Below are 25,727 nucleotides of genomic sequence, written 5' to 3' on the forward strand. Positions count from 1 at the left end.
ACGATTGTAAAAATTAACTGGCGTAATGGGGAGATAATTTTAACGAAGTAGAATCCTGACTGGTTTAACTCCAAGTGGCTTAACATCATTTTCACACTCTATTCTATTTCCTCTAAAGGTAAAGACAATATCATGATTAAAAGAGTTTCTACTAATTGCCAAGGCTTGAAATTAATCAGGATTAGCTTTCATTGAATTGTAATAAAACCAGTCAAGCATTTTGACAGTTTGAGACGAGACTATCACTTAACATTTTGTATATCAATTTTGGCCTACTACTACTAGATAAGGTTCTTTTGACGTCTATGACATCTTTATCGTACATAAACTTATTTTCCAAAAAGCTGGAAAAACAAAGGTTTATACCAACTTACTGTAAACAAGACTTGTTTTCACGAAAAAGTATAACACACCAATTATGTATAAATAATAGTCAACATTTTTGTTTCGTCCTAAATGTCACGTGCTCGTTGTGTTTGATTACTCCCTGTATCACGTGTATGTTTGAAGGCGGGGGCTGTTCTTTCAGAAATTTGGTAACGTCTCTCAGATAAAGATGTATTTGCCATTAGGGATATTTGCTTGTTTATTTTTGACAGGTCTGTAAAGCTTTATTATTTATTTATTTATTATCTTTATCAAATATCAAAAAACTAATGCATAAAATGCCACTAATTGTTTCACAAACAGACCACCATAGTAGTTATAAAACTGACAAATGTCTTGAAAATGTGTCTAGTCCAGTAGACCTATATTTGTATGGATTTGTCACTGTTTATAAATTTTTTAGACAAAGAAATTTACTATTATCAAAAATAAGCAAACCATTACAGATATCATAATTTCCAAAAATCATCATAACAAATGAGCAAAATGAAAAATTGTTGTTTACACCTCAAAATTTACTTCGAGTACAAACAAACCTGTGAAGGTTGGAAAAGTTTTAAAGCCTAGCATTCATTCGATATATAGAAGTTAAATGCATTGTGCGTTTCAGAGAGATATATTTTGTTTTTAAGATTCATCATTACTATTTGACAAAGATGGATGCTTTTATACCACAGAATTCTCTCTGAATACAGACAACTTTACAACTGCTGAAAGTGTAAAGCCGGGCAGCATCTAGATGTAAAAAAGTTTAAGAAATTAATTTCTGGATTAGATGAGCATTTTCTCCCCTTGCCATAGTAGAAGTAAAAATTCAAAAACCCGAGTTTTTTTTTTTTATACAATCCACTCAGCTATACTATTTAAATCACTAATAGTTGTGCAGATATATAAACTACTGTCCTCTATTGTGTATGTTACCTGCAGGGGACATCTCAAAGATTTTACCCAACTAAGTTTTATATTTATACCATCTGTGGCAAGGAAAGAAAATTTTCATTCAAATCAAAATACATTTCTTTTTTCTAAAGGAAATAAAAAACCACAGAAAATTTGCCAAAAGTAAAAACTCAGTAAATCTATTTGGACGCACGTATACTTGTAGACTGGATCCCCACCCCCCCCCCTTTAAGGAGAATATATCTTCATTCAATTAGCAGAAAATGTTATAAAGGTAACGAATTGACAAAAATATAAAAACTAGTTTCTGTAATTAAAGGCATTAAAAAGTTATTGTACCGTCTTCAACAGTAAAGACAAATTTGAACCTTATGGCACAAGATACATTATGTTTCTTCACATTAAAGGGGCATTAGCTACGATTTAGATATAAAATTAAATTATGATTTTTTTGTTGTTGTTTCAAACGTTTTTTAGAGAGGATATTAAAATAATATTTCTCGATTTGTAATCAGTTTGGTTCAATTTTGTCAAACCAATAATACATCAGCGATTCTTTTGAGCTTATTATGACAAAATTGAAACAAAGCGACTTAAATATTATTTCAATTTTCCACTTTTATAAGTATTTGAAACAAAAATGATATTTTGATTTTTGTCTCGCCTTGACGGAGTCAAAAAGCGAGACATATGTATGCTGTTTCAGGAGTTGTCGGCGTCAATAATGTATTAGTTTGTGATTAGGTCAGTTTTTCGGGAGCCACCAGTGGTAGGTCAATGATATTTGATATGCAGTTGTATTAGCATTGGCACATCTCATTTCCATGGAGATTATTTGAAGTATGTCCAGTGCACGATGTTTTGTCGATATTGTCAACATCGCAATGTCTACTTAATCGTGTCATTATTGTGTTTACATTGTATCCTATCTATATATATATATATATATGTTGTGTACCTTTGTGTTTACATCGTTCACATCGTATACATCGTGATGTTGACAATATCGTTTCAACATCGTGTTTATGTTGTATATAGAGTCTATACCTTTCTGTTTACATCGTTCACATTGTATACATCGTGATGTTGACAATATCGTGTCAACATCGTGTTTATGTTGTATATAGAGTCTATACCTTTCTGTTTATATCGTTCACATCGTATACATCGTAAAGTTGACAATATCGTGTTTACATCGTTCACATCGTATTAACGTTGTGTAACAAGTCTATACCTTTGTGTTTACATCGTTCACATCGTATACATCGCAATGTTAACAATATCGTGTAAACATCGTGTTAATGTTGTATATAGAGTCTATACCTTTTTGTTTACATCGTTTACATCGTATACATCGTGATATTAACAATATCGTGTCAACATCGTGTTTATGTTGTATATAGAGTCTATACCGTTTTGTTTACATCGTTCACATCGTATACATCGCAATGTTAACAATATCGTGTCAACATCGTGTTTATGTTGTATATAGAGTCTATACCTTTCTGTTTACATCGTTCACATCGTATACATCGTGATATTAACAATATCGTGTCAACATCGTGTTTATATTGTATATGATGTATATACCTTTCGGTTTACATCGTTCACATCGTATACATCGTGATATTAACAATATCGTGTCAACATCGTGTTTATGTTGTATAAAAGTATATACCTTTCGGTTTACATCGTTCACATCGTATACATCGTTATATTAACAATATCGTGTCAACATCGTGTTTATGTTGTATATAAAGTATATACCTTTTGGTTTACATCGTTCACATCGTATACATCGTGATATTAACAATATCGTGTCAACATCGTGTTTATGTTGTATATAAAGTATATACCTTTCGGTTTACATCGTTCACATCGTATACATCGTGATATTAACAATATCGTGTCAACATCGTGTTTATGTTGTATATAAAGTATATACCTTTCGGTTTACATCGTTCACAACGTATACATCGTGATATAAACAATATCGTGTCAACATCGTGTTTATGTTGTATATAAAGTATATACCTGTCGGTTTACATCGTTCACATCGTATACATCGTGATATTAACAATATCATGTCAACATCGTGTTTATTCTTGTATATAAAGTATATACCTTTCGGTTTACATCGTTCACAACGTATAAACCCTAAGCCGGGAATGTCACATTATATACCATGTCTGAAACATGAATTACACATATATTACTGATTATCCCTGTCCCTTTTTTTTCCAATACCAGGTATTTGTTAAACATTCACCACGCAGTATATATATTCAGTACATGCTTATTATTTCTTGATATTTTGTGAAATTCTGTAAATACAAGTTTTCCATTTTTTTCAAATATTTTTCTTTTTCTTTTTCTTTATTAATATTTTTCAATAAAGTTTTTAGATTTCATGTATACCGTTTGTATTTTTTTTTAACAACAATCAATACTGAAAAACCAACTTGATATTTTCCGCATATGTGAAGGATTTTATAATTTGCTGTGAAAATAATCCTATCATATATGCAATAATTAGTAATAGCACTTTAAGAAATTACTTAAGTATTGAATTTGTAAATAGCGTGGTTATAAATTAAAAACATATTATTGACGAATACACGTCATTATTTTTCCCTTTGAGAGCCTCTTACATTCTTTAAGTGTATTGTATAGCTTAAAACTACGTCACATAGTAACGTTTGCTATGATGACGTTGTTGATGTTCCAATTGAGATAAAAAATGTAGTATATCCGGCAGTTTTCTGAATATATACTGACATCTCCGTGTTGTTATCCAATTACAAAAATTGTAATATATCGATGTAAACGATGTAAACATTTTATTACATTTCAAACATTAAAAATAATATTGACACCATATCGTGCATACCACAATGCAAACGATGTAAACACGATATTGATAATGCTTTGTATATATCGTAATGTTAACGATGTCAACGATGTAAACAGTATATAAGAGTTGTTACAGTGTAAACGATGTTGACAATATATCTTGTTAACATTGTTAATATCGCAATGTTAACGATGTAAACACTACATCGTTACTACATCGTATACATCGATGTATACGATGTAAACGATGTAAACAGTATACAACAGTTGTTACAATGTAAACGATGTTGACACAATATAGTGTTAACATTGTTGATATCGCGATGTAAACGATGTAAACACGATATCTTTACAACATTGTATATTTCGCAATGTTAACGATGTCAACGAATATATAAGAGTTCATACAATGTAAACGATGTTGACACGATATCGTGTTAACATTGTAAATATCGCGATGTCGACAATATTGTTTTAACATTGTGCACTGGACATGGATGGATTATTTGGCCCTGCCCCCTCAGTCGTGGTCTATTGACTTTGAAACTTTTGCATAGTTTACATGTATTTGTTTGTGATGAGGTCAGTTTATAGGGAACCACTAGTGGTAGGTCAGGGATATTTGGTATGCAGTTGTATTAACATTGGCACATCTCATTTCCATGGAGATTATTTGGCACCGCCCCTCATTCATTGTCTATTCACTTTGTAACTTTTACATAGTTTACATGTACAAGTTTGTGATTAGTAGATATAAGAAGATGTGGTATGAGTGCCAATGAGACAACTCTCCATCCAAGTCAAAATTTATAAAATTAAACCATTATAGGTCAAAGTACGGTCTTCAACACGGAGCTTTAATAGGTCAGTTTATGGTTAACTACTAGTGGTAGGTCAATGATATTTGGTATGCACTTCTATAAGCATTGGCACATTACATTTCCATGGTGATAATTTAGCCCCTCTCCCTCAGTCGTGGTCTATTGACTTTGAAACTTTTGCTTTGTTTACATGTGTAAGTTTGTGATAAGGTCAGTTTAAAGGGAACCACTAGTGATAGGTAAATAATATTTGGTATGCATATGTATTAGCATTGGCACATCTCACTTCCATGGATATTGTTTGGCCTTGTACCTTCAGTCAAGGTTCATTGACTTTGAATATTTTGCATAGTATTGCTTTTTTAATTTCAACATTTGCATTTTACTATCAAAATAACAAAAAGGCGAGATATATCTCTGTTCACAGTTTTATTTTGTCTAAATCGTACTTAATGCCCCTTTAAATAATTTGACAATTATGTCCGAGATGACTCGGATTACAAACATGTGCGACCGGAAAAGTTTAAATATGTTGGGGTCAACGCGTCAATTGGAGATTAGTTCCAAAAAAGATGAGTAACCATCCCTCGCTTAAAGTGAGTGTCACGATCTCTGCAAGTTAAAGAACCCTTGTAAGGATTTTCTTTGGGATTCATAGGTGGTCTTTCCATCATACTATTTAACCTGAACCCAGTTTTGCATAACCTAACTATTGTATTCACTTGTTCTCGTTCCGAATATGCATGAAATAGTTTCTACTGGACGTGAAACAAAAAAAAATAACAATCAATCAATAAAAATTATCACCAAGAAAGCAAAATATTTGGGTCAAGTGAAATACGAAAGACTTCTTGTGGATCTAGAAAAAAACTGTATGTTTTGTATTTTATCCTTTGCTGGACTGTCGCTGGTACCCTAGTAAATAGGATGCTCACGGAAACGTCATTTGATGTTATCTAAAAACAATAAAAGAAAAATGCATTCATGGATGTTGCATTTCCCTGTGACATATTTTATGTCATCTTATGAAACATGTACTTCAACTGTATGATTCACAAGTAAATGAACGTGACTATTCAGTGTTTAACATCATTTTTTCTTTTGAACAGCATTTGCCCATACTGATGAAAAGCTTAATAGCTTGCTGAAACGTTTAGAATCGGCTCTCCAGAAACGCAACCCGTTTCCCTCGGAACGACGTCAACAAAAACAGATAGAGACGACTGCTGAGGTACCAGAAGGACAAAACTTCAGAGAAAACACCTTTTATCTTAGACACAATAAACCAATCAAGGATTACCTTAATCGCAGAAATCCTGATAGTAGACATGTAGCACCCGCGGAAAACCTTCATCGCCGACATCCTGATAATAGACATAGTATACCACCCGCTGAATACCTTCACAGCCGACATCCTGATACTAGACATGATATACCACCCTCTGAATACCTTCACCGCCGACATCCTGTTAATCAGTATGACACGGAAGTTAAACGCCAAGGTCCATACCGCCGTATTTCTTATTCAGAAGAATATCTCGACGAACGACATGGACCGAATCGCAACCAAAATTACGATGAGGTAGATGCACGTCAAGAAAAAGTGGGTTCGAACAAAAGTGATGAAGTGGATGCATTGGATAAGGATTACATGAAATATGAAGAATTTAGATGTCCGACATTAAAAAATGTTTTGATTGACTTATTTCAGGGTTTTCCACAGATTACTGACATGTCATGTAAGTCGTCAAGTTTTACCCCTGTGGCAAATTTAACTTGAATTCCTAAATTATGAGTTACTTAAACAAAAACATCGTAAATTTAAATACGTTTTTTGTAGTTACTTTCTTGCGCGACAAACTAGACAGTTTTATCTATCGTCCTGAATATGCATGAACAATTTGCCACTGGGCGTTAAGCAGCCAACAATCAATCAATCATAGACAGTTTTATCAAAATACTCGAAAGCGGCAAAAAGAGAAGGTATGATGAGGCCACTTTTTTACCCTTGAATTCAAAAAATCAAAAGTATAAATCTACAAAAACAAAAAAAGCACCAATCAGATTTTCATTAGACATGAGTCTGTCAGACATCATTATTCATATTTTTTGATTTTTTGTCTGCATATTTGCATTAGGGCTTCAAAATTCTTGGACTTGGGCGGCAAAACTGCATAAACTGCAATATATAAAATTGAGAATTATAGCCTTTATGATCCTTTAGTTTGACATATTGTTACCGATATTTAAACATAAGCAACAGCTTTACCCAAAATGGTTAATAAATGGTTAAAATATGTCAAATTCAATATGATTATGACATCACAAGTGACCTTTCTGTGCCAAAATGTCATGATTATATCAACCAGTTCATTTATCAATAAAATTAAGATAAATTTAAAAGGTCTGACTAATTTCATTTTTTTTTGCAATTTCGCGGTCCAAATATAAAGAACTCCTTTCATACCTCCTCCTTTGCCATTTTATAGAAGATCCCCATTAACAAATGTTTCCAGCTCTGAGCGTAAACGATGATGTTAAACCCAGAAGCGTGCAGCAAACGTAACAAAATCGACTTTCTCTTACCACTATTTGGTTAATATTAATTCTGATGAACTCGGAAGGGAACATCCGTCCTAAATTGGATAAATTCTCTGATTAGGGCTTTTTTAAAACGTAGGTTCCAACTGTAAGGTTAAATTGACTTTATTTGATTTTTTTTATTCTTTTTTTTTTTTGGGACACTTTTCGTTATAAATCTCATCTCGTACTTATAATGCCTGTCTCGACGTCCAATTTGCCGAGTTTGGAAATGAATACAAATTATTTCTGGCTAAGTTAAATTGATCCAAACATTTCTGAAACAAACAAACGTTACTAAATTGAAATCACAGTATCTAGAGCTTGTATCGACTTTTTAATAGAAATGTTTTTTTTCCGGTCTGTTGTAAGAATTTTGAGCATAAAGTACAGAGTTATTTTACTAAAAAAACTAATTTAGTTTTTCTACTCCCAGGCATAGATGGCTCTAGCACATTAAGGTGGTACCTAACACTACAGGGAGATAACTCTGTAAAAATCAACTAAACGTTTTAATCACGTTGTATTGTTAAGGAAATATTAAGCTTCTCAATGATCAAAATTAGTGTTTGTCAAACTGCTATATAACCAGTGAAATTTTTCTGATAAAGTGATTGGTTCAAATTATTTGATTTTTTTTTATTTTTGTCAAAGGGTCAAAGTAAACATTTTGTCAAAATTTTAGGAAAATTAAACGAGCCAAATTAATATTAGTCATGGTGTTGGGTACCACCTTAAGCACAACGTTATGAAAATGTTGGTTATCAGTGTCCTTCAACTTCGTAATTAATTTGGTTTTGGTTTTCTTTCTTGATTCGTGCACCGCTGATGAGTGTTATGTAGACGGAATAAGCGCCTGAATCCTCTATCTATTAATGATGGTAGGCTTCAAGGATTAAGCCCCTTTCCGCCTTAAAGTGAAAAATTAAAGCATTTTTGTCTTGTAAACCCAAATTCTCTGTTTATTTAAATCTAAAACTGCAATTATAATACACAGACAAATCTTGATCGCGACACAAAACAAGAGGCGCATAAGAGCCTGATATCGCTCACCTGTAATTTCATGATTTCAGTTTCAGGCATTGGACTTATTTGAAGATCTTACTGTAAAACTGTAAAATTTCATAAAAATTAACTATTTCTGGACAGTAACCCAACAATAAGTTGTCCTATTGGTCTGATTAGAAGATTACTTGACAGGTAGACCTAAACCTGTTTATCATTTTCACCTATGTCAGTTTTGCTCTTACTGCTTTAGTTTTTGAGATGAAAGCCAAAAACTTCATTTGACCCCTATGTTCTATTTTTAGAAACTGCCGCCATGTTTTTGAATGGATCAAATCCCCAAATACAATATATAAACTAGATACCCATAGGAACATTCAATTATAGTTTTTATAGTTTTTTAGTATTTGGCCAAGTAGTTTTAGAGAAGAAGATTTTTGAAAAAGTAATTAGACTTTCACAAAAAATGTTAAAAAAAAACGTTTTAAGGGCAATTAACTCCTTAAGGGGTCATTTTAGCTATGGCCGCCATGTTTGTTGAATGATCAAAACTTCGGATACAGTTTACAAACTAGATACCATAAGGAACATTCAGTTAAAGTTTGGAAGTATTTGGCCCAGTAGTTTAAAAGAAGAAGATTTTTGAAAAAGTAAAAGACTTGCACGAAAAAATGTAACGAATAAACGTTTCAAGGGCAATATCTCCTTAAGGAGTCAATTGACTATTTTGATCATTTGACTTATTTTTAGATCCTACTTAGCTGAACATTTTTGCCATTTACACTTTCTCTCCATCTATTATAATATTAAAGATAATAACATAAAACAGTAAAATTTCATAAAAATAAACTATTTAGGACAGTAACCCTACAATGGGTGGTCCAATTGGTCTGAAAATTTCATAGCAGATAGATTTTGACTTATTCATCACTTTCATTTTTGCTCTAACTGCTATAGTTTTTGAGATAAAAGCCAAAAACTGCATTTGACCCCTATATTCTATTTTTAGCCATGGCGGCCATGTTTGTTAATGGATCAAAACTTCGGATACAATTATAAACCAGTTACCCTAAGGAACATTCAGTTAAAGTTTAGAAGTATTAGGCCCAGTAGTTTCAGAGAAGAAGATTTTTAAATGTTAGCAAACATGATGAACAAACTGTAAAATTGTCTTTAAAAGGCAATAACTCCTTAAGGGGTCAATTGACAATTTTGGTCATATTAACTTTTTTGTTGAACATTTTTTCTGTTTACAGTTATTTTTATCTTCAGTAATATTCAAGATAATAACAAAAAAGTGCAAAATTTCCTTAAAATTACCAATTTAGTGGCGGCAACCCAACAATGGGTTGTTCGGTTCGTCTGAAAATTTCAGGGCTGATAGATCTTGACCTATTGAACATTTTTAACCCTGTCAGATTTGCTCTAAATGCTTTAGTTTTTGAGATATAAGCCAAAAACTGCATTTGACCCCTATGTTCTATTTTTAGCCATGGCGGCCATGTTTGTTGATGGATCAAAACTTCGGATACAATTTATAAACTAGATACCCTAAGGAACATTCAGTTAAAGTTTGAAAGTATTTGGCCCAGTAGTTTCAGAGGAGAAGATTCTTGAAATAGTTTACGACGAAGACGGACGCCAAGTGATGGCATAAGCTCACTCACATAGGTGAGCTAAAACTCCCAACTCTTTCATATTCTAATGCCCTTGTGCACGTCTTTATCATTCATAATCCTTCTATGTTGATTTATTATAGTCAATAAACACCGAACTTTACATTTTAAAATCTTCCCGTCCAAATAAAGTTATTCACACGATTAATATTGAGAGATTGCAACATTAAGGAACTTAAAAAACATTTGTCGTGTGTTCAGTTTATAGATAAAATGCCTTCTTTTTCAAGTATTAAAGTAAAAGTAAATGTAATACATCGGTCCAAACACTATTCAAGTTATTAATCTATCAGCTCTAAAAACTTATTCGTAGATTCATATATTCTATGTAAAATGACAACCAATTTAATTGGAATTCCAGTACTTACATTATATTCTATGCATAGTTTAGGATAAAATGATAATCACGAAAGCATACTATTTCTAAAACAATGTTTTAGGGAACATGTCTGTGAATATGTCTGCATTCAGACCAATTGCAGGTCGAGCAATAAGAACATACAAAGTTTCGGGTAATGGACGTTTAGCCTTTTTGCAGTTAACACAGAATTTGGCGAATTATGTAATTACCAAACGGATGGTTTGCCCAGCAACAAAATTTCAACAGCTTACAACATGTAAGTAGCAATTATTTTATTACTGAATGCAATTTTAGTTATATATTTGTGTCGATCATGCAAGAATTTCTATGATATTTAATTCAGAAAGGCTTTAGTGTACACATGTACAATAAATGATAAGAACGATTTTCATGTGACTTGTACCCTTGTTTGTTGTTGTTGTCGTATTTCATAAATGTTATCATATCCTTTGTAATAAGATTTATTATATTTCAGATTTAATGAAGTTAGGTTTAGAAGACGCCTTCCGTAATAGTAGTGATTCTCTGTTTAATCGTCTCTCTGAAACGTTTAAGTTTTGGGAAAAGCAAATTCCATATAATGAACAGTTCATCCGAAGTTCTATTGATTCTGTGCACAGCGAGATATATGGTGAGATAGTTCCGAAAATACAGGTTCGCGAGTTTCCATGTAAGTAAATAAAACACGGCCCACAAAGCTATAAAATAGCTATAATATGGTTCACATTTATATTTCATTAACATGTTTTCGTTTTGATATGCCTGTGATATTTGCGACTAAACGTTAAACACAATTAAATCAACATCATCGTCATGTATCCTTAACTGCATAAGCAAGTATATATAGTACTAATTGTATGCTCTATTTGAAAAGAAGAAACACAAATAAGGCATGTCTTCAAATGATACAGACATCTTGAAGCCTCTAGTTTTATTCTCTTGTATAATTAATACCATATAAATTTCAGAGCGCATGACACGTGTTTCTAGAAATAACAACATGCTCTACTCCAGTGCAGGTTTATAGATTTGTATTTGCATTTATTAAGAATTAAAGTTGAGTAAATGTAAATGATTTTCTTTTAGCTTTCTTGATATATATATATATCAATGCAAAGTATAATAACATAAATTACAAACCAAAATAGAAAATATGATAGAAACATTTAAATTCAAACAAATTTGAAAATGGACGTAATATCAATAATATCAGATTAAGTGATCATAATTTAAAGAACCTATTGATCGAAAAAGAAAGACCCCTAAAAATTTCGAAAAAAAAACCCGATTAGGCCTATCCTTCAATACAATTGAAGATGAGTAACATTTTCTTTTATATTGCAAGAAAAACTCAACCATTAACCTAGCTTTAAATTTGACAACTAAACAAGGAAAGTTCTAAAGAAGACTTTAAAGGGGCATTAACTGCCAAATTCATGTTCAACGATTTGACTCCAATTCTCATATTTGATTTAGAACATACTAAAACGTATATACAAATTACAAAAAGTCATATATATATATATATATAAACATTTAACAATGCATGAACTATAATATATGTATCAGCATTTCGTGTGTATTTTAAGTCTAGACGCCATCTAAACACCTTGGAAGACTGCCGACGGTCATATAACCCGATACAAACATATATATAAATACAATTAGATAGGGAGCACTTGCAATTAGATTTTTCTAAGTCTGTCAGTCAACAAAATGGTTACCCTTGTTTCACTTTAAATGTTGACATTCTTTCCTTTTAATAGCTAAACACTATTTTGTCATCAAAAGACATAAACTCACTAATAAAATGTTTTGCTTCATCAAATATTTTTTTCTTAAATCGTCATATAATGGACACGATAAAATAACATGGGCTACGTCTTTTAAAATATCTTGACAATTATCACAGACTCGCTCCTCTTAAAGAATTTTTTTCAAATCTCCCCGTTTCAATTCATAAAGGTGCCACTCCACATCATACTTTGGCAAACGAACCTCTTTGTGTAAATGGCATTGGAATTGTACAATATGTTTCAGTTTCAAAACTGTTCTTAAATAAATCACATGTTCTAAGTTTGTTGCCACCTTTACCAGATAAAGCTTTCTCTAACTGTAAATTGTATAGCCACTGATCAACATATTTATTTAACATTTTAGACATAATAATATTAACAACTGAGGTACTATCAATATATTCTGTTATGTTACACAAATATTCTACATTGTACCCAGAAAATGTTTTCCTTACATAAAAATTCCAATTTTTAATACATTTGTGTTTTTTACTCATAATGTCTGCCCATATGAAAACCTTTCTGCTTAACCAATTATAACTCATATTGTTTAAATGGCACTATAGTAAAATTAAACATTGTCATTGTTTTTGAAAGATAGGTATCCACCCCATATCCCCTGCAACTGCAGCATTTGGAGTATGTTTACCAACTTCAAAAAAAAATCTGCAAGCTCTATTATGTATGAACAGTTTTTGCAACCCCACATACCAGCACCATATTCAACAATTGGGAGCACCAAACTTTCATATGGTTTTGAAAAGACATTATGAGTAACCCCAACTAAGATTTTGCACTTAGCTATAACAAGACCAAGTGCTCTATTTGCAAATGCTGCAACAGCTTTAGCAGTTATATTATAATTTAAAAATTCACTTAAATCTAGACATAAATAGGTATAAGTAGTAGAGTATTCAAGGATACTATTTCCACATTTAAATACAACATGTGACTTATTAAAGGGGCATTAGCTACGAGATATAGAAAACAAGAATGTGTCCATAGTACACGGATGTCCCACTCGCACTATCATTTTCTATGTTCAGTGGACCGTGAAATTGGGATCAAAAAACTAATTTGGCATTAAAATTAGAAAGATCATATCATAGGGAACATGTGTACAAAGTTTTAAGTTGATTGGACTTCAACTTCATCAAAAACTACCTTGACCAACCAAAAACTTTAACCTGAAGCGGGTCAGACGGACGGACGAACGGACGCGCAGACCGAAAAACATAATGCCCCTCTACTATCGTAGGTGGGGCATAAAAATAGAATATGATTTCTTTTTGGTCAATCATAAATGAAAGTGAAATGGTGATATAATAATTCACTTTTAGCAGCCAGTTTGGTTCAGTTTTGTCAAAATAAGCAAAGAAACATCGCTAATGAATTATATTCACTTGCAAGTGAATAATTCGACCTCATTTAATCCGTACTCATGTGAACTTCAATTGAACCCCTTAGCTAGAGATTGGTTACGCATGAACTAGGCGTGTTCAGCTTTTAAAAAGAAAAGAATGTCAACATTGGAAGTGAAATAAGGGTAAACCAATTGGTTGACTAATTCGATCTACAAAAACCCATTCTTATACAGGTAAAAACGATTATTAGCATATTTTTTAAACCTATAATATGAAATCAAACAGACCTAGAAAAATCTAATTGCACGAGTTCGCTATCTATTTATATCTATTTTTATGTTTATATCGGGAGATATGACCATCGGCAGTCTTCGGAGGTCACCTCGATGGTTAATTAGATGGCATCTAGACTAAAATACACACGAAAATCTGATGCATATGATCGAGTCCTTGCATCGTAAATTGTTTATTTTAGACTTTTTATTATTTGGATATACGTTTTAGTATGTTATAAATCAAATATGAGAGTTTGAATCAAATCGGTGAACATGAATTTGACAGCTAATGCCCCTTTAACAGAAGGTGTTCTAAAATGCACAATATTACAATTTTTGGAATTAATAGTCATACAATTATCTCCAAACCATGTATATAATGCGTTTAACAGAGTTTGTAATTCTTTTTCAACATTTGCTAGAATAACCACATCACCAGCATAAAGTAAAATACAAACCTTTTCATCATTGATATCGATACCTTATTCATTTGATTTCAAGAACGAAACTAGGTCATTTAGATAAAGATTAATTAGCATTGGTGATAATTGACATCCTTGTTTATGGCCATTGTTGACATTGAACCATTCTGATAAATGGCCATTTAATCGTACTGAATTACAATTAATAAATAGACTATAGCAGCACAAAAATTTTCTGCAACACCTTGTCCATTTAGCTTTGACCAAAGTATATTGCCGACCATACGGTATGTGTTTTTCTCATTGTTGAAGGCCGTACGGTTGCCTATAATTACTTACATCCACTTCATTTGAACTTTGGTGGATAGTTGTCTCATTGGCAATCATACCACATCTCCTTACTTTTATATATTTCCATTGATGGTATCATAGGCCTTTTTAAACTCCATAAAGCACAAAAAGTAGATTTACGAAGCTTTTTCTGACATAAATTATGGTTTTAAAGAGAAGATAAATGATCTATAGTGCTTCGATTTTAATGGAAACCATTCTACTCGTCGGCTTATATGTTGTTGTCATCTACCCATTGCGTTAGCATTTATTAACACTTGAAAGAAAAAGAATCGTATTTAAAAAAAATTGTCTAAGTCGTAGCTGATGCCCCTTTAATGATTTGAGGATATTTTTTAAAATATAATCAACAACACAAATATCGCACCACTTCTTCCCATTTAAAGTAGTTTCATAATTTCTAATTTTCTGATGATTTGTAAAGTTCTAGTATGCTTTTTAAAAGTATAAACTTCAAAAATTTATCCACGAAATTACAGAAGTTTTTGTTTAAGACGTGACAAAGTTGGCTACATTTTTCGTTTTTTTGGTTGAAAATGTGTTTTTCGAGAAGTAAAAACTGAAATTTTTTTCACAGAATTTAATGCTTATGACTCCAGAAATAGTATTTCAAGTTTTTTAATCATTTCAATCACATTTTTAAAGGTTATAGCGTTAGTTTGTATTCCAAAAAAATGAATAGAGTTGGTACATTTCTTTTGTAGTTGAATACATATATATTCTCTGCCCATCAACAAAAAAAAAAAACAGACCTGCTTGCTTCTTAGCATTAACATGTATCACTGAATGTTAGGCAAACATCAATCAATTAATCAATCTTATCATTTATCATATTGCGCATTTGTTATTGTGTGTTTTGTTTATTTTGTCACAATTTATTGGTTATTTATTTGACAATAAAGTTTTGAATGAAATATCTAAATTCTTCAATGAGGACGAAGTCTGAATATATCTATTTAACTGTAAAATGAACAAAAAGTTGTTTGGTTAATGGTGGACCATACACTTTTAAAAATCGCCTTTTGAAAGAGTAACAACTGTTATTATGGAACAGATAACGCCATTATAATTGAAAAACATGCTTGATCAGTATGTTTCTATATGTGCAACAGCTAATATAGAATTGCTGGTTCGCCAAAAACAAAAATAAAACTAAGATTCTATCCACTGATCAGAACACTTAAGTTTCTATCCACTGATCAGAAAACTATGGTTTCAAACCTGATTCAATAAAAAAATTACGTGTATCGGTCAGTCACCTTTCGTTTACAATTTTTAGATGTGAGACTCGGTTTTTTATTAATTATTTTTGAACAAAATATTTAAGAAATTAAAATCGGTGGTGCTTTACTTTTGTCCGACTGTATATAAAGCAAATTTGAGTTAAATCTCGTCTGCAAGTAGAAGAAAAATTCCAATAGAAAACGCAGCAATATTCATGTAAAAAAAATTTGAAATGTCTTAATTCTGGCATAAAAGATAAATGTTTGATAAAGACTGACAATTACTTTTATTGAATGTATGATTATTCACTTGAAAATTCATTCAATATTACATATGTTACAGACTTACGAGGTATACTGGAAAGTATTTACATGAAAGGAATGGAACATCTGATAAAAACTGGAAAATTCCCCTCTGAAAGAGATTTATTTCAAATGTTCAATAATACGGTAGTTATAAACAGCCAAGCATTCCGTTGTACACCCGCCAAAGACTTATATGAAAACCAAAGGCAGATATTTCGACAGTTTCTTAAAGAGTAAGTATAAAGTTATAAGCGGTTGACATTTTAAGTTTTATTTTATATAAGCTGCATTAATTGGCGATAATGTGATTTGCATTACTTCCCCTGTATCGCCGTCTGATCGGTCTGTATAACTACTTTCCCTGTATCGCCGTCTGATCGGTCTGTATAACTACACATAATTACCTGTATTAAATTTTAAGGGCCCCGCATCGAGGATTTGGGAGCCCTATACTATTCGCGTTGTCTGTCTGTCCGTCACCAATTTTTGTGAACGCGCCAGATTATGAAGCCCTTTGCTCATCTTGCATTAAACACTGGTGTTAAACTGATAATCGTAACTGGAATTACGACGATCCCAATATGGCGACGGCAGAAATAGGTAAAATCTTTTCAGTCATTTTTCTCAAATGTAGCCCGTTGATGTCAAGAGTTACTCAGCTGCAAGGTTTTTCTATACCATTACATCATATTTGAATCGTAACGGTGCACTATAATTGTCTAAGCGCTTAGAAAATTGCCGTCCAAAAATTCGGGATGATAATCGTAACTCACAAAAATGATAATCGTAATTTCGGTATTAATAAATAAGAAGATAATCGTAACTGGATAGTGTTTGATTGGTATTGACACGAAAAACGTCTATCTAATAGCATATGATGAAAATAAGGTGATGAATTAATCAAGAAAACGTTCCCACATCTTATGACATTTCTTTTTGTGCATATATGATTAACAGTTCTAATGTAAACAGCTACATACTAGTATATATCATATTATGCACCAATACACATATATATAATATATTTGTGTTTTTTTTCAGTCCTTCAAATGCGTCGCAAGACTATACGCGCCATTTAGTTAAGGCTAATAAAAACAATAAACACAAGTAACAATAAACACAAGTAACAATAAACACATGGAACAATAAACACAAGGAACAATAAACATAAGGAACAATAAACACAAGTAACAATAAACACAAGGAACAATATACACAAGTAACAATAAACACAAGTAACAATAAACACAAGTAATAATAAACAATAGTAACAATAAACTGGTAACTACTCTAGATCCTTTACCATCCACCCTGTTTAAAGAAACGTCCTAAAATACATGGGTATTTAATCATAATATTTGAATTTAATTTTTAAAATCATATAAAATATCAGTGTAAAACAGAATAAAAGTGAATTCACTTGAAAAATATGAACGGCTATTATAACTGGGATAATTTCACTCCAAAATTAAACTATATGTTTTTCTATTGAAATGTAAGGAAAAGGGCAAAATGAAAACTCATATCCACCAATCAAAGTATCAACTGTTAAGTCCAATAATGCAGTTAAGTAACTGATGGAAAATTTTGTTCATTTCTCGCAGAAATTTAGTATAAACGTTCAGTTTATAGCACCCCCCCCCCCCCCCATTTCCCTTTTACATAATTTGTGGACCCATCCCCGAATATAAACAACAGGGAACTCAAAACTGACAGCGATCTTATGATAAATGAGTTCTGTATAAGGCACGGGGGAAGGGGTGGTGTCACTTCTGGCGTGCTGCTGAAATTAAAAAAAAATATTAGAAGACCAAAAATCTGATCCATGTTATAACTTATATATTTATATAGGAAGTAACCCACAGCCACCCCCGTGGTATAGGGAATATTGAGATAGGGGAGGTTAACTTGCCCTTTTTATTGATTTAAAAGTCGATTGGATATACGCAATATTTGAGGCAAAACATATATATGGCATATTGGAATGTGGTTTACGGGACTTTCATTTGATTGCACTTTTGGGATATGGGATAATGCTATTACCCTCCCCCCCCCCTCTTCCATACTTCCAAAAAAAACCTAAACGCGAAAACAACATTGAAACTTTGAAAGAATTTAAATTATCTATTTACCACAATAACTGACTCGACAGCTGCTTCATTTTCCATATCTTTAACAGGTACATGTATATATTAAAAGGTTATGCATATTGTTGTCAGTTATACATGTAAGTAAATTTGTCCTAAATATTAACCTGTAAGTTGCTTCATTATTTTTTATTTTGCGCGTTAATGTCATCGTTTAACTGGACATTGCCGTTTTTACACACAAAATACCAATGACAAGCTGGAAGACACATTTACTATTTTTCAGTTACTATTATCCCATAAAGAAATTACGATTATCAAACAAGAAAAATGCCATTGAATTACGATTATCATCCCGAATTTTTGGACGGCAATTTTCTAAGCGCTTAGACAATTATAGTGCACCGTTACGATTCAAATATGATGTAATGGTATAGAAAAACCTTGCAGCTGAGTAACTCTTGACAACAACGGGCTACATTTGAGAAAAATGACTGAAAAGATTTTACCTATTTCTGCCGTCGCCATATTGGGATCGTCGTAATTCCAGTTACGATTATCAGTTTAACACCAGTGATTAAATGAAGTTTAATGGATTTTCAAGAAGAGTGTTCTTCATTTTAATGCAGTTTAAGCTACAAAAACACCATGCATGACCTTTATAAAGATCTTACAGGAACATTGCAGATAAAACAGATTTGGTTTGAAAGTTTGACTGTTCATGTAGAAACCTTGTAACAAACGAGATTTTATCGGTGGCGTTGTTTCGAGTGCCAGTAAACTTCGACACAATCCATGTTAATTTAATGAAGTTATTAATTAACACTGTAGTATGATCTTTGAAAGTTGTCTTCATCGGTACTAACATTCATTCAGTTTTTGTCGAGCCTGCGACTTCTGTTGCAGAAAGCCAGACATAGTGAGTGATCCGGCGGCGGCGGCGTTAACTTACTAATTAAAAGTTATATATTTTAGAAGGTGGAAGACCTAGATGCTTCATACTATGTATATAGATGCCTTATGTAATGAAGTTTTCATCTGTCCTTGACCTCATTTTCATGGTTCAGCGACTACTTGAAAAAAAATTCGATTTTTTGTAATGTTAATTTCTCTCTTATTATGAGTAATATGATACCTATATTTAGTATATGCGTACCTTGCAAGGTCCACATGCCTGTCAGACAGTTTTCATCTGACCTCGACCTCATTTCATGGATCAGTGAACAAGGCTAAGTTTTCGTGGTCAAGTCCATATATCAGATACTATAAGCAATAGGTCTACTATATTTGGTGTATGGAATGATTATAAGGTGTACATGTCCAACTGACAGGTGTCATCTGACCTTGACCTCATTTTCATGGTTCAGTGGTTAAAGTTAGGTTTTTGTGTTTTAGTCTTTTTTATAATACTATATGCAATAGGTCAACTATATTTGGTGTATGGAATTATTTTACGATGTACATGTCAGTCTCGCAGGTTTTATTTGACCTTGACCTCATTTTCATAGTTCATTGCTCAGTGTTATGTTTTTCTTAAACTATAAGCAACAGGTCTACTTTATTTGGTGTATAGAATGATTATAAGGTGTACATGTCCAATTAGCAGGTGTCATCAGACCTTGACCTCATTTTCATGGTTCAGTGGTTAATGTTAAGTTTTTGTGTCTTGGTCTTTTTTTTAAAATGCTGTATGCAATAGGTCAACTTTATTTGGTGTATGGAAATACTTTACGATGTACATGTCAGTCAGGCAGGTTTTGTTTGACCTTGACCTCATTTTCACGGTTCATTGCTCAGTGTTAAGTTTTTGTGTTTTGTTCTGTTTTTCTTAAACTATAAGCAATAAGTCAACTATATTTGGTGTATGGAATGATTGTAAAGAGTATATGTCTGTCTGGCAGGTCACCTTGACCTCATTCTCATGGTTCATTGAACAATGTTAAATTTGCATGATTAAGTTTGTTTCTTAGATACTATTAGCAATAGGTCAACTATATTTGGTGTATGAAATGATTGTAAGGTGTATATATTTGTCTGGCAGGTATGATCCGACCTTGACCTTATTTTCATGGTTCATTGGTCAATTTTAAGTTTTCATGGTTAAGTTTATAAGCAATAGGTCAACTATATTTAATGCATAGATTGATTGTAAGGTGTACATGTCTTTCTGGCATGATTTATCTGACCTTGACCTCATTTTCATGGTTCATTGGTCAGTGTAAAGTTTTCCTGGTTAAGTTTGTTTCTTAAAAACTATAAACAATAGGTCAACTACATTTGGTGTATGGAAGGATTGTAAGGTGTACATGTATTTCTGTATCTGACCTTGACCTCATTTTCTTGGATCATGTTAAGTTTATGTGATACTTGAAGTTGTAGTAAAGTTTTATATTTAGGACTATCAACATAAAATCAATGATCAGTAAAGCAGGCGAGACATTTCAGCGTGTGCTGTCTTGTTGATAAATTAAAACATAACGAAATATGTATGGCTATGCGTTTATGAAAATTTTTGATCCTACATCTTGTCCATACGTATGTTGGCAATGCATAATGTTATGCTTTTCTCAGGCATTTTTTGACGTCTTTACACACAATATATTGGATGTTTAGTGTTTAATTTTGAAGTCCAGGGAAAGCATGATTTCTTTATAACCAGTTTGAATTGGTTTTCAACTAGTTAGTTACAGTACATTTACAGTAAGTTTATTCAAAACTTTCAAATTTATTACTATAAGATCCATACCTTGTATCTTGTATTTGTGTCTTTTTATAAGGATTTTTATCTGTGCTTGAGTGCTCACAAACATGTTTTACATTGCCTCATTGTTTATTCGACTGTCATAAGTCCGGAGCATGCAATTCAGTGGTTGGTTTCTCTCTGAACTATTTGTTTCTTGTTTATTTGTTTTTTTGCTTATATCAGGCTGTTGGTTTTCTGTTTTGAATTGTTTCACATTATGTCATGCAGGGTCCTTTTATAGCTGACTAAGCGGTATGGGGTTTGGGTTTGTTAATTGTTGGAGGCCTTACGATAACCGTTTCTGGTGGAAAGTTGATATTGTCAATCATACTATATCTCCATATGTTTATGCATGTCAATAATTTGCATAGATTTCAGATGAACCCGTTTTCATAATAGAAACAAAATAAGGTTTATTATATTATAAACCTGTACAAAATATAGGTATACAAAACTCCTTAATATATTAGTACATATAAAAATAAGGAGATGTGATATGATTGCCAATGAGACAACTATCCACCAAAGTTCAAATGAAGTGGATGTAAGCAATTATTGGCAACCGTATGGCCTTCAACAATGAGAGAATACCATATCGGATAGTCGGCTATAAAAAGCCCCGACATGAAAAATATGAAACCATGACGGTGGTGTTACAGCACAACATAAGAACAAACTCTAAAAATCAGTGGCAATTGGCTTAACTCAAAAGATCGATACGAGAAAAAAACAACAGACACAAAGCATCGAAATAAGAACAGTTACTGAAAGTTAGTTCAATTTAAAAATTCAGCTTTAATATGAAATATTTTATTCAAATTAAAAATAGTTTCACCTATGGTTATCAAATACATGTAAATTGTCTCTTTACAGATATGATAACAAAATGTTTACTTATGAACTTTCAAAAGAATTTATTAGCATCTTGCAAGAGTTGTTTCGAAATCATTATCCTTCACAAATACTGAACACGAATGTGGAATACCAAATGACATTAGAATTTGATCAGTATATAGAGGGCATTATAGACGGTATCAGAGAGTATCTCAATGTCATTGGAAATGGAAGCACAAGTGCACGTGCTATGCTGTTTAAAGACATGCTTGGTAATTGATGATAAAAATTAACATATATGTAGGAAGGATAGCTCTGTGTTCGGTTATATAATATGAAAATGGTCGTGTTTGACAGAAATTAATACAGCTTTTCAGAGCGGCCTTTTCAGAGACGGTACAACCAAGCGAATTTAAAATACATATGGACTTACTGTTAAGGCAATTGTTTGTTTTAAATAAATTTTATTGTATTGGCATTAGCCACGATTTAGACAAAAAAATATGTTTTTTTGTTTTTGTTTAAAACATTAAAAGCGGAATTGTGAGATAATATTTCGCTATTAGCAGAAAGTTTGGTTTTGTCAAAATAAGCTCAAAAACATCTGTGATGTATACTTGGCTTGCAAATCAATAATTCAGCCTCATTTCTAAGGGGGCCATTAGCTACTCAATGGCTCAATCTTGCTTTTGTAATATCTAATGATTACCGAACTTATTATTTATCTACTTCATTATCAAATACGGCGTAGGGTAATCACCAATCAACCAATCATTCATTATCAAATATTGATTAGTCTGTTAATTTCTAGAGACCATTCTAGTATTAAAACTTGGACTTTGTACAATCAGTGTTGGAATGTTTTAGGGCTGTATTAAATTGTGCATTATCGAAAATAGCACTGTCTTCATATACATTGCAGATGAAAACCAGCTGAAAATTGCCATGAAGATTGAAGCTTCTTTAAATGGTTATGCAGGTAAAGTTAAACTTAAGCATTGCTATATTTTATAAATCATTTCGTATATATAATAAGTTGACAGTTACTTAACCGTTTTATGTATAACTTGTTGCATATCATATTCGTTTAAATAACTATATTTTAAAAAAAATTATATTTATAGTGCAATGCATTATTATACCCCCGCTTTAAAAAAGTGGGGGTATACTGTTTTACCTCTGTCTGTCCTTCCGTCAGTCCGTTAGTCCATCCGTCCGTCCCATGAATATTTTCGTCGCATTTTTCTCAGGAACTACTTGACAAGGATTTCTGAAATTTGGTTTCAGGGTTTATATAAGTAAGTTACACCGTGTGATGGGTTTTCAGATTCATCACTCAACAACTTCCTGTTTACCGAACACTTGTATTATTTTACAAATGATAGCCAAGTTGAAAATTTTCGTCACATTTTTCTCAGGAACTACTAGACAAGGATTTCTGAAATTTGGTTTCAGGGTTTATATAAGTCAGCTATACCGTGTGATGCGTTTTCAGATTCATCACTCAACAACTTCCTGTTTACCGAAATATTTCGGCGGGGGTATCATCAGTGAGCAGTAGCTCACAGTTTTACTTGTTTAAAGTTTGTTTTAGCGAATGTGTCAGTTTGTATTTCAGACGTTGAGTCTTGAATCCACTTTTGGAGAAGCCATCTCTTTCTAAACATGTTACAATTCGTGCAACTTTCAATTATGAAAGTCCGAAGATGAATCCTTGTCGATAGATTTCATCGGACTTTATTTGCATTAATTTGCCAGAATTTATGAATGGATAAATTGTTTAACATGGTATTGTTGAAAACATTGAATTTTCTCCGCTTTACTTTTTCAAAATATTCTGACTCAATCTTTCACTAAAACAATACACCAATGTGTCCCATTTAATACTACAGGTCTTAATACTACATCATGCCCACCAACATCATGTCCACCTAATCCGACAACAAACGAGTGGATAAGTCAAGTGCAAAGTGTTATTGACAGGTATGTATTTATCTCTCTAATTCGAACATCAATTACTTTCTAATTCGAACATCTATTTCTAATTCGATAATCAATTACTTTCTGATTCAAACATCAATTACTATCTAATTCGAACATTTAAAAGTTATGTTACAAGCGAAAGTTTGTTGATGTAAATCAAATTTATTGTCTCGCTGGCATTACACAGAAGATTTTACAGTTCTACTGAAATGATATATATTACTTACCTGAATCACTCTCTTATAAAACCATTTTGAATTTTATACACATTTACACAAAAATCATTTTTCACGTGAATTGATAATTTCTTAATTTGTATAACAACATTTACAGATTAAGAAAGATGCCGAATTCAAACGAGACAGATATAGCAACCTCAATACAGGAACTACAAAACATCATCGACAAAAGCCAGGATTAGAAATATCAGTGCATTTTATGAACACAGTGCTATTACAGTTTCTGCTCGACAAGCAAATTTTCGTACACCTACTAGTATTGTTTTCTGAATACCGTCTATTTTCTTAGAACTACTTTTGTTTTTGTTTGTTTTCTGAACCCCTATCTTTTTCTTTTGTTTTCCGAACTCCGTCTTATTTCTTTGGTTTTCTGAACCACCATCTTTTCCTTTTGTTTTCTGATCCCCCGTCTTTTTTTCTTTTGTCCCCCCCCCCGTCTTTTTGCTTTTGTTTTCTGAACTACTATCTTTTGTTTTTGTTGTCTGCAGGACCCCCTGTCTAATATCTTACATTGTTTGTGTTCTGATTTTCAAATTTATGTATGTCTTCATACATAATTATGTTGTATAATAAATCTGATACAACATAAAAGTAATAATTTGCTTTGTTTATTTTATATGAATTGCTAGAGATTGATTTTTTAATGAATATAATAACTAATATTTAACAATACCAACAGCCCTTTTAGCATGGTTTAACATCTGCAATCGGTTTTCAGTCGTTTTAACACCATTTATGTTGGTATGGTCTAGACGAATGACATTAACCATAAAATGATCAGCGAAAAAAAGTTTAACAAAAATACAGAACTCCAAGATAAATTCAAAAAAGGGAAATCCATAAAAACTAACATAATCTAACGTTAAACTTTATCAACCAACCCTGATTTGGTACAGGCATTTTCCGAAGAAAATGGTGGATTAAACCTGGTTTTATAGTAAGTTAAACCTCCGCCTTGTATGATAGTTGATTATAGTTCCGTTATATTGAAAAAAATTGGTGAGCAACCCATACATAATAGGTTAATTTGACAATAGTTGGTATCCACAGTGTGTAAACATGCATCAAAGACACACTACACAACTGACCAAAATCCAACAAACACACAAAGACGCCAACAGAAAGTGTATGTAGTTGATAGTAAATTTGACAAAGACGCCAACAAAATAGTTTTTGTACTTGATAGTACATACAGTTATATGGTATACACTTTCTCAATAAAGTACAAATTAAGTAAAATATAGATACAAGGGTAAAAAAAATGAAAACAACACTGTTAAAACCTTTTGCGTCCTATTCACACCTCGGGACCCACATGCACCAGGAACGCCCAAAGCCAAAAAACCCGGTAACTGGATGCATAAAAATCGAGTTACGCCGAGAGTCATATGAACAAAAGGAACATAATATATCACAAAGACAAATGAAAGGAAAGCTGTCAAGTTAATAAAAAGACACAACTTCGACACATAGAATCTATAACTAAAGACCGCCTTGTATTATTTGTGAAATAGGCCCTGA

At 32.3% G+C, this 25,727-nt stretch overlaps 1 protein-coding gene across 1 annotated transcript; it reads left to right on the forward strand.

Annotated features, from left to right (window-relative positions):
* The first annotated feature begins 492 nt into the window (after positions 1-492).
* LOC127733173 (uncharacterized) lies at positions 493-24,785 on the forward strand. Its single transcript, XM_052242527.1, has 9 exons — positions 493-599; positions 6,071-6,700; positions 10,663-10,839; positions 11,059-11,253; positions 16,358-16,553; positions 22,024-22,256; positions 22,907-22,963; positions 23,877-23,967; positions 24,301-24,785. Exons 1-9 carry the CDS (start codon positions 557-559, stop codon positions 24,386-24,388), a joined length of 1,710 nt encoding a protein of 569 aa, XP_052098487.1. The 5' UTR covers positions 493-556; the 3' UTR covers positions 24,389-24,785.
* The last annotated feature ends 942 nt before the right edge of the window (positions 24,786-25,727 follow it).

This window comes from Mytilus californianus, unplaced genomic scaffold (genome assembly GCF_021869535.1).
Source record: "Mytilus californianus isolate M0D057914Y unplaced genomic scaffold, xbMytCali1.0.p SCAF_1, whole genome shotgun sequence".
Taxonomy (NCBI): Eukaryota; Metazoa; Mollusca; class Bivalvia; order Mytilida; family Mytilidae; genus Mytilus; species Mytilus californianus.

Coding starts and splice junctions, on each gene's coding strand:
- LOC127733173 (XM_052242527.1), top strand. CDS start 557: ATGTATTTGCCATTAGGGATATTTGCTTGTTTATTTTTGACAG. Junction 6,701..10,662: donor ACAGATTACTGACATGTCAT/GTAAGTCGTCAA, acceptor ACAATGTTTTAG/GGAACATGTCTGTGAATATG. Junction 23,968..24,300: donor GTGCAAAGTGTTATTGACAG/GTATGTATTTAT, acceptor CAACATTTACAG/ATTAAGAAAGATGCCGAATT.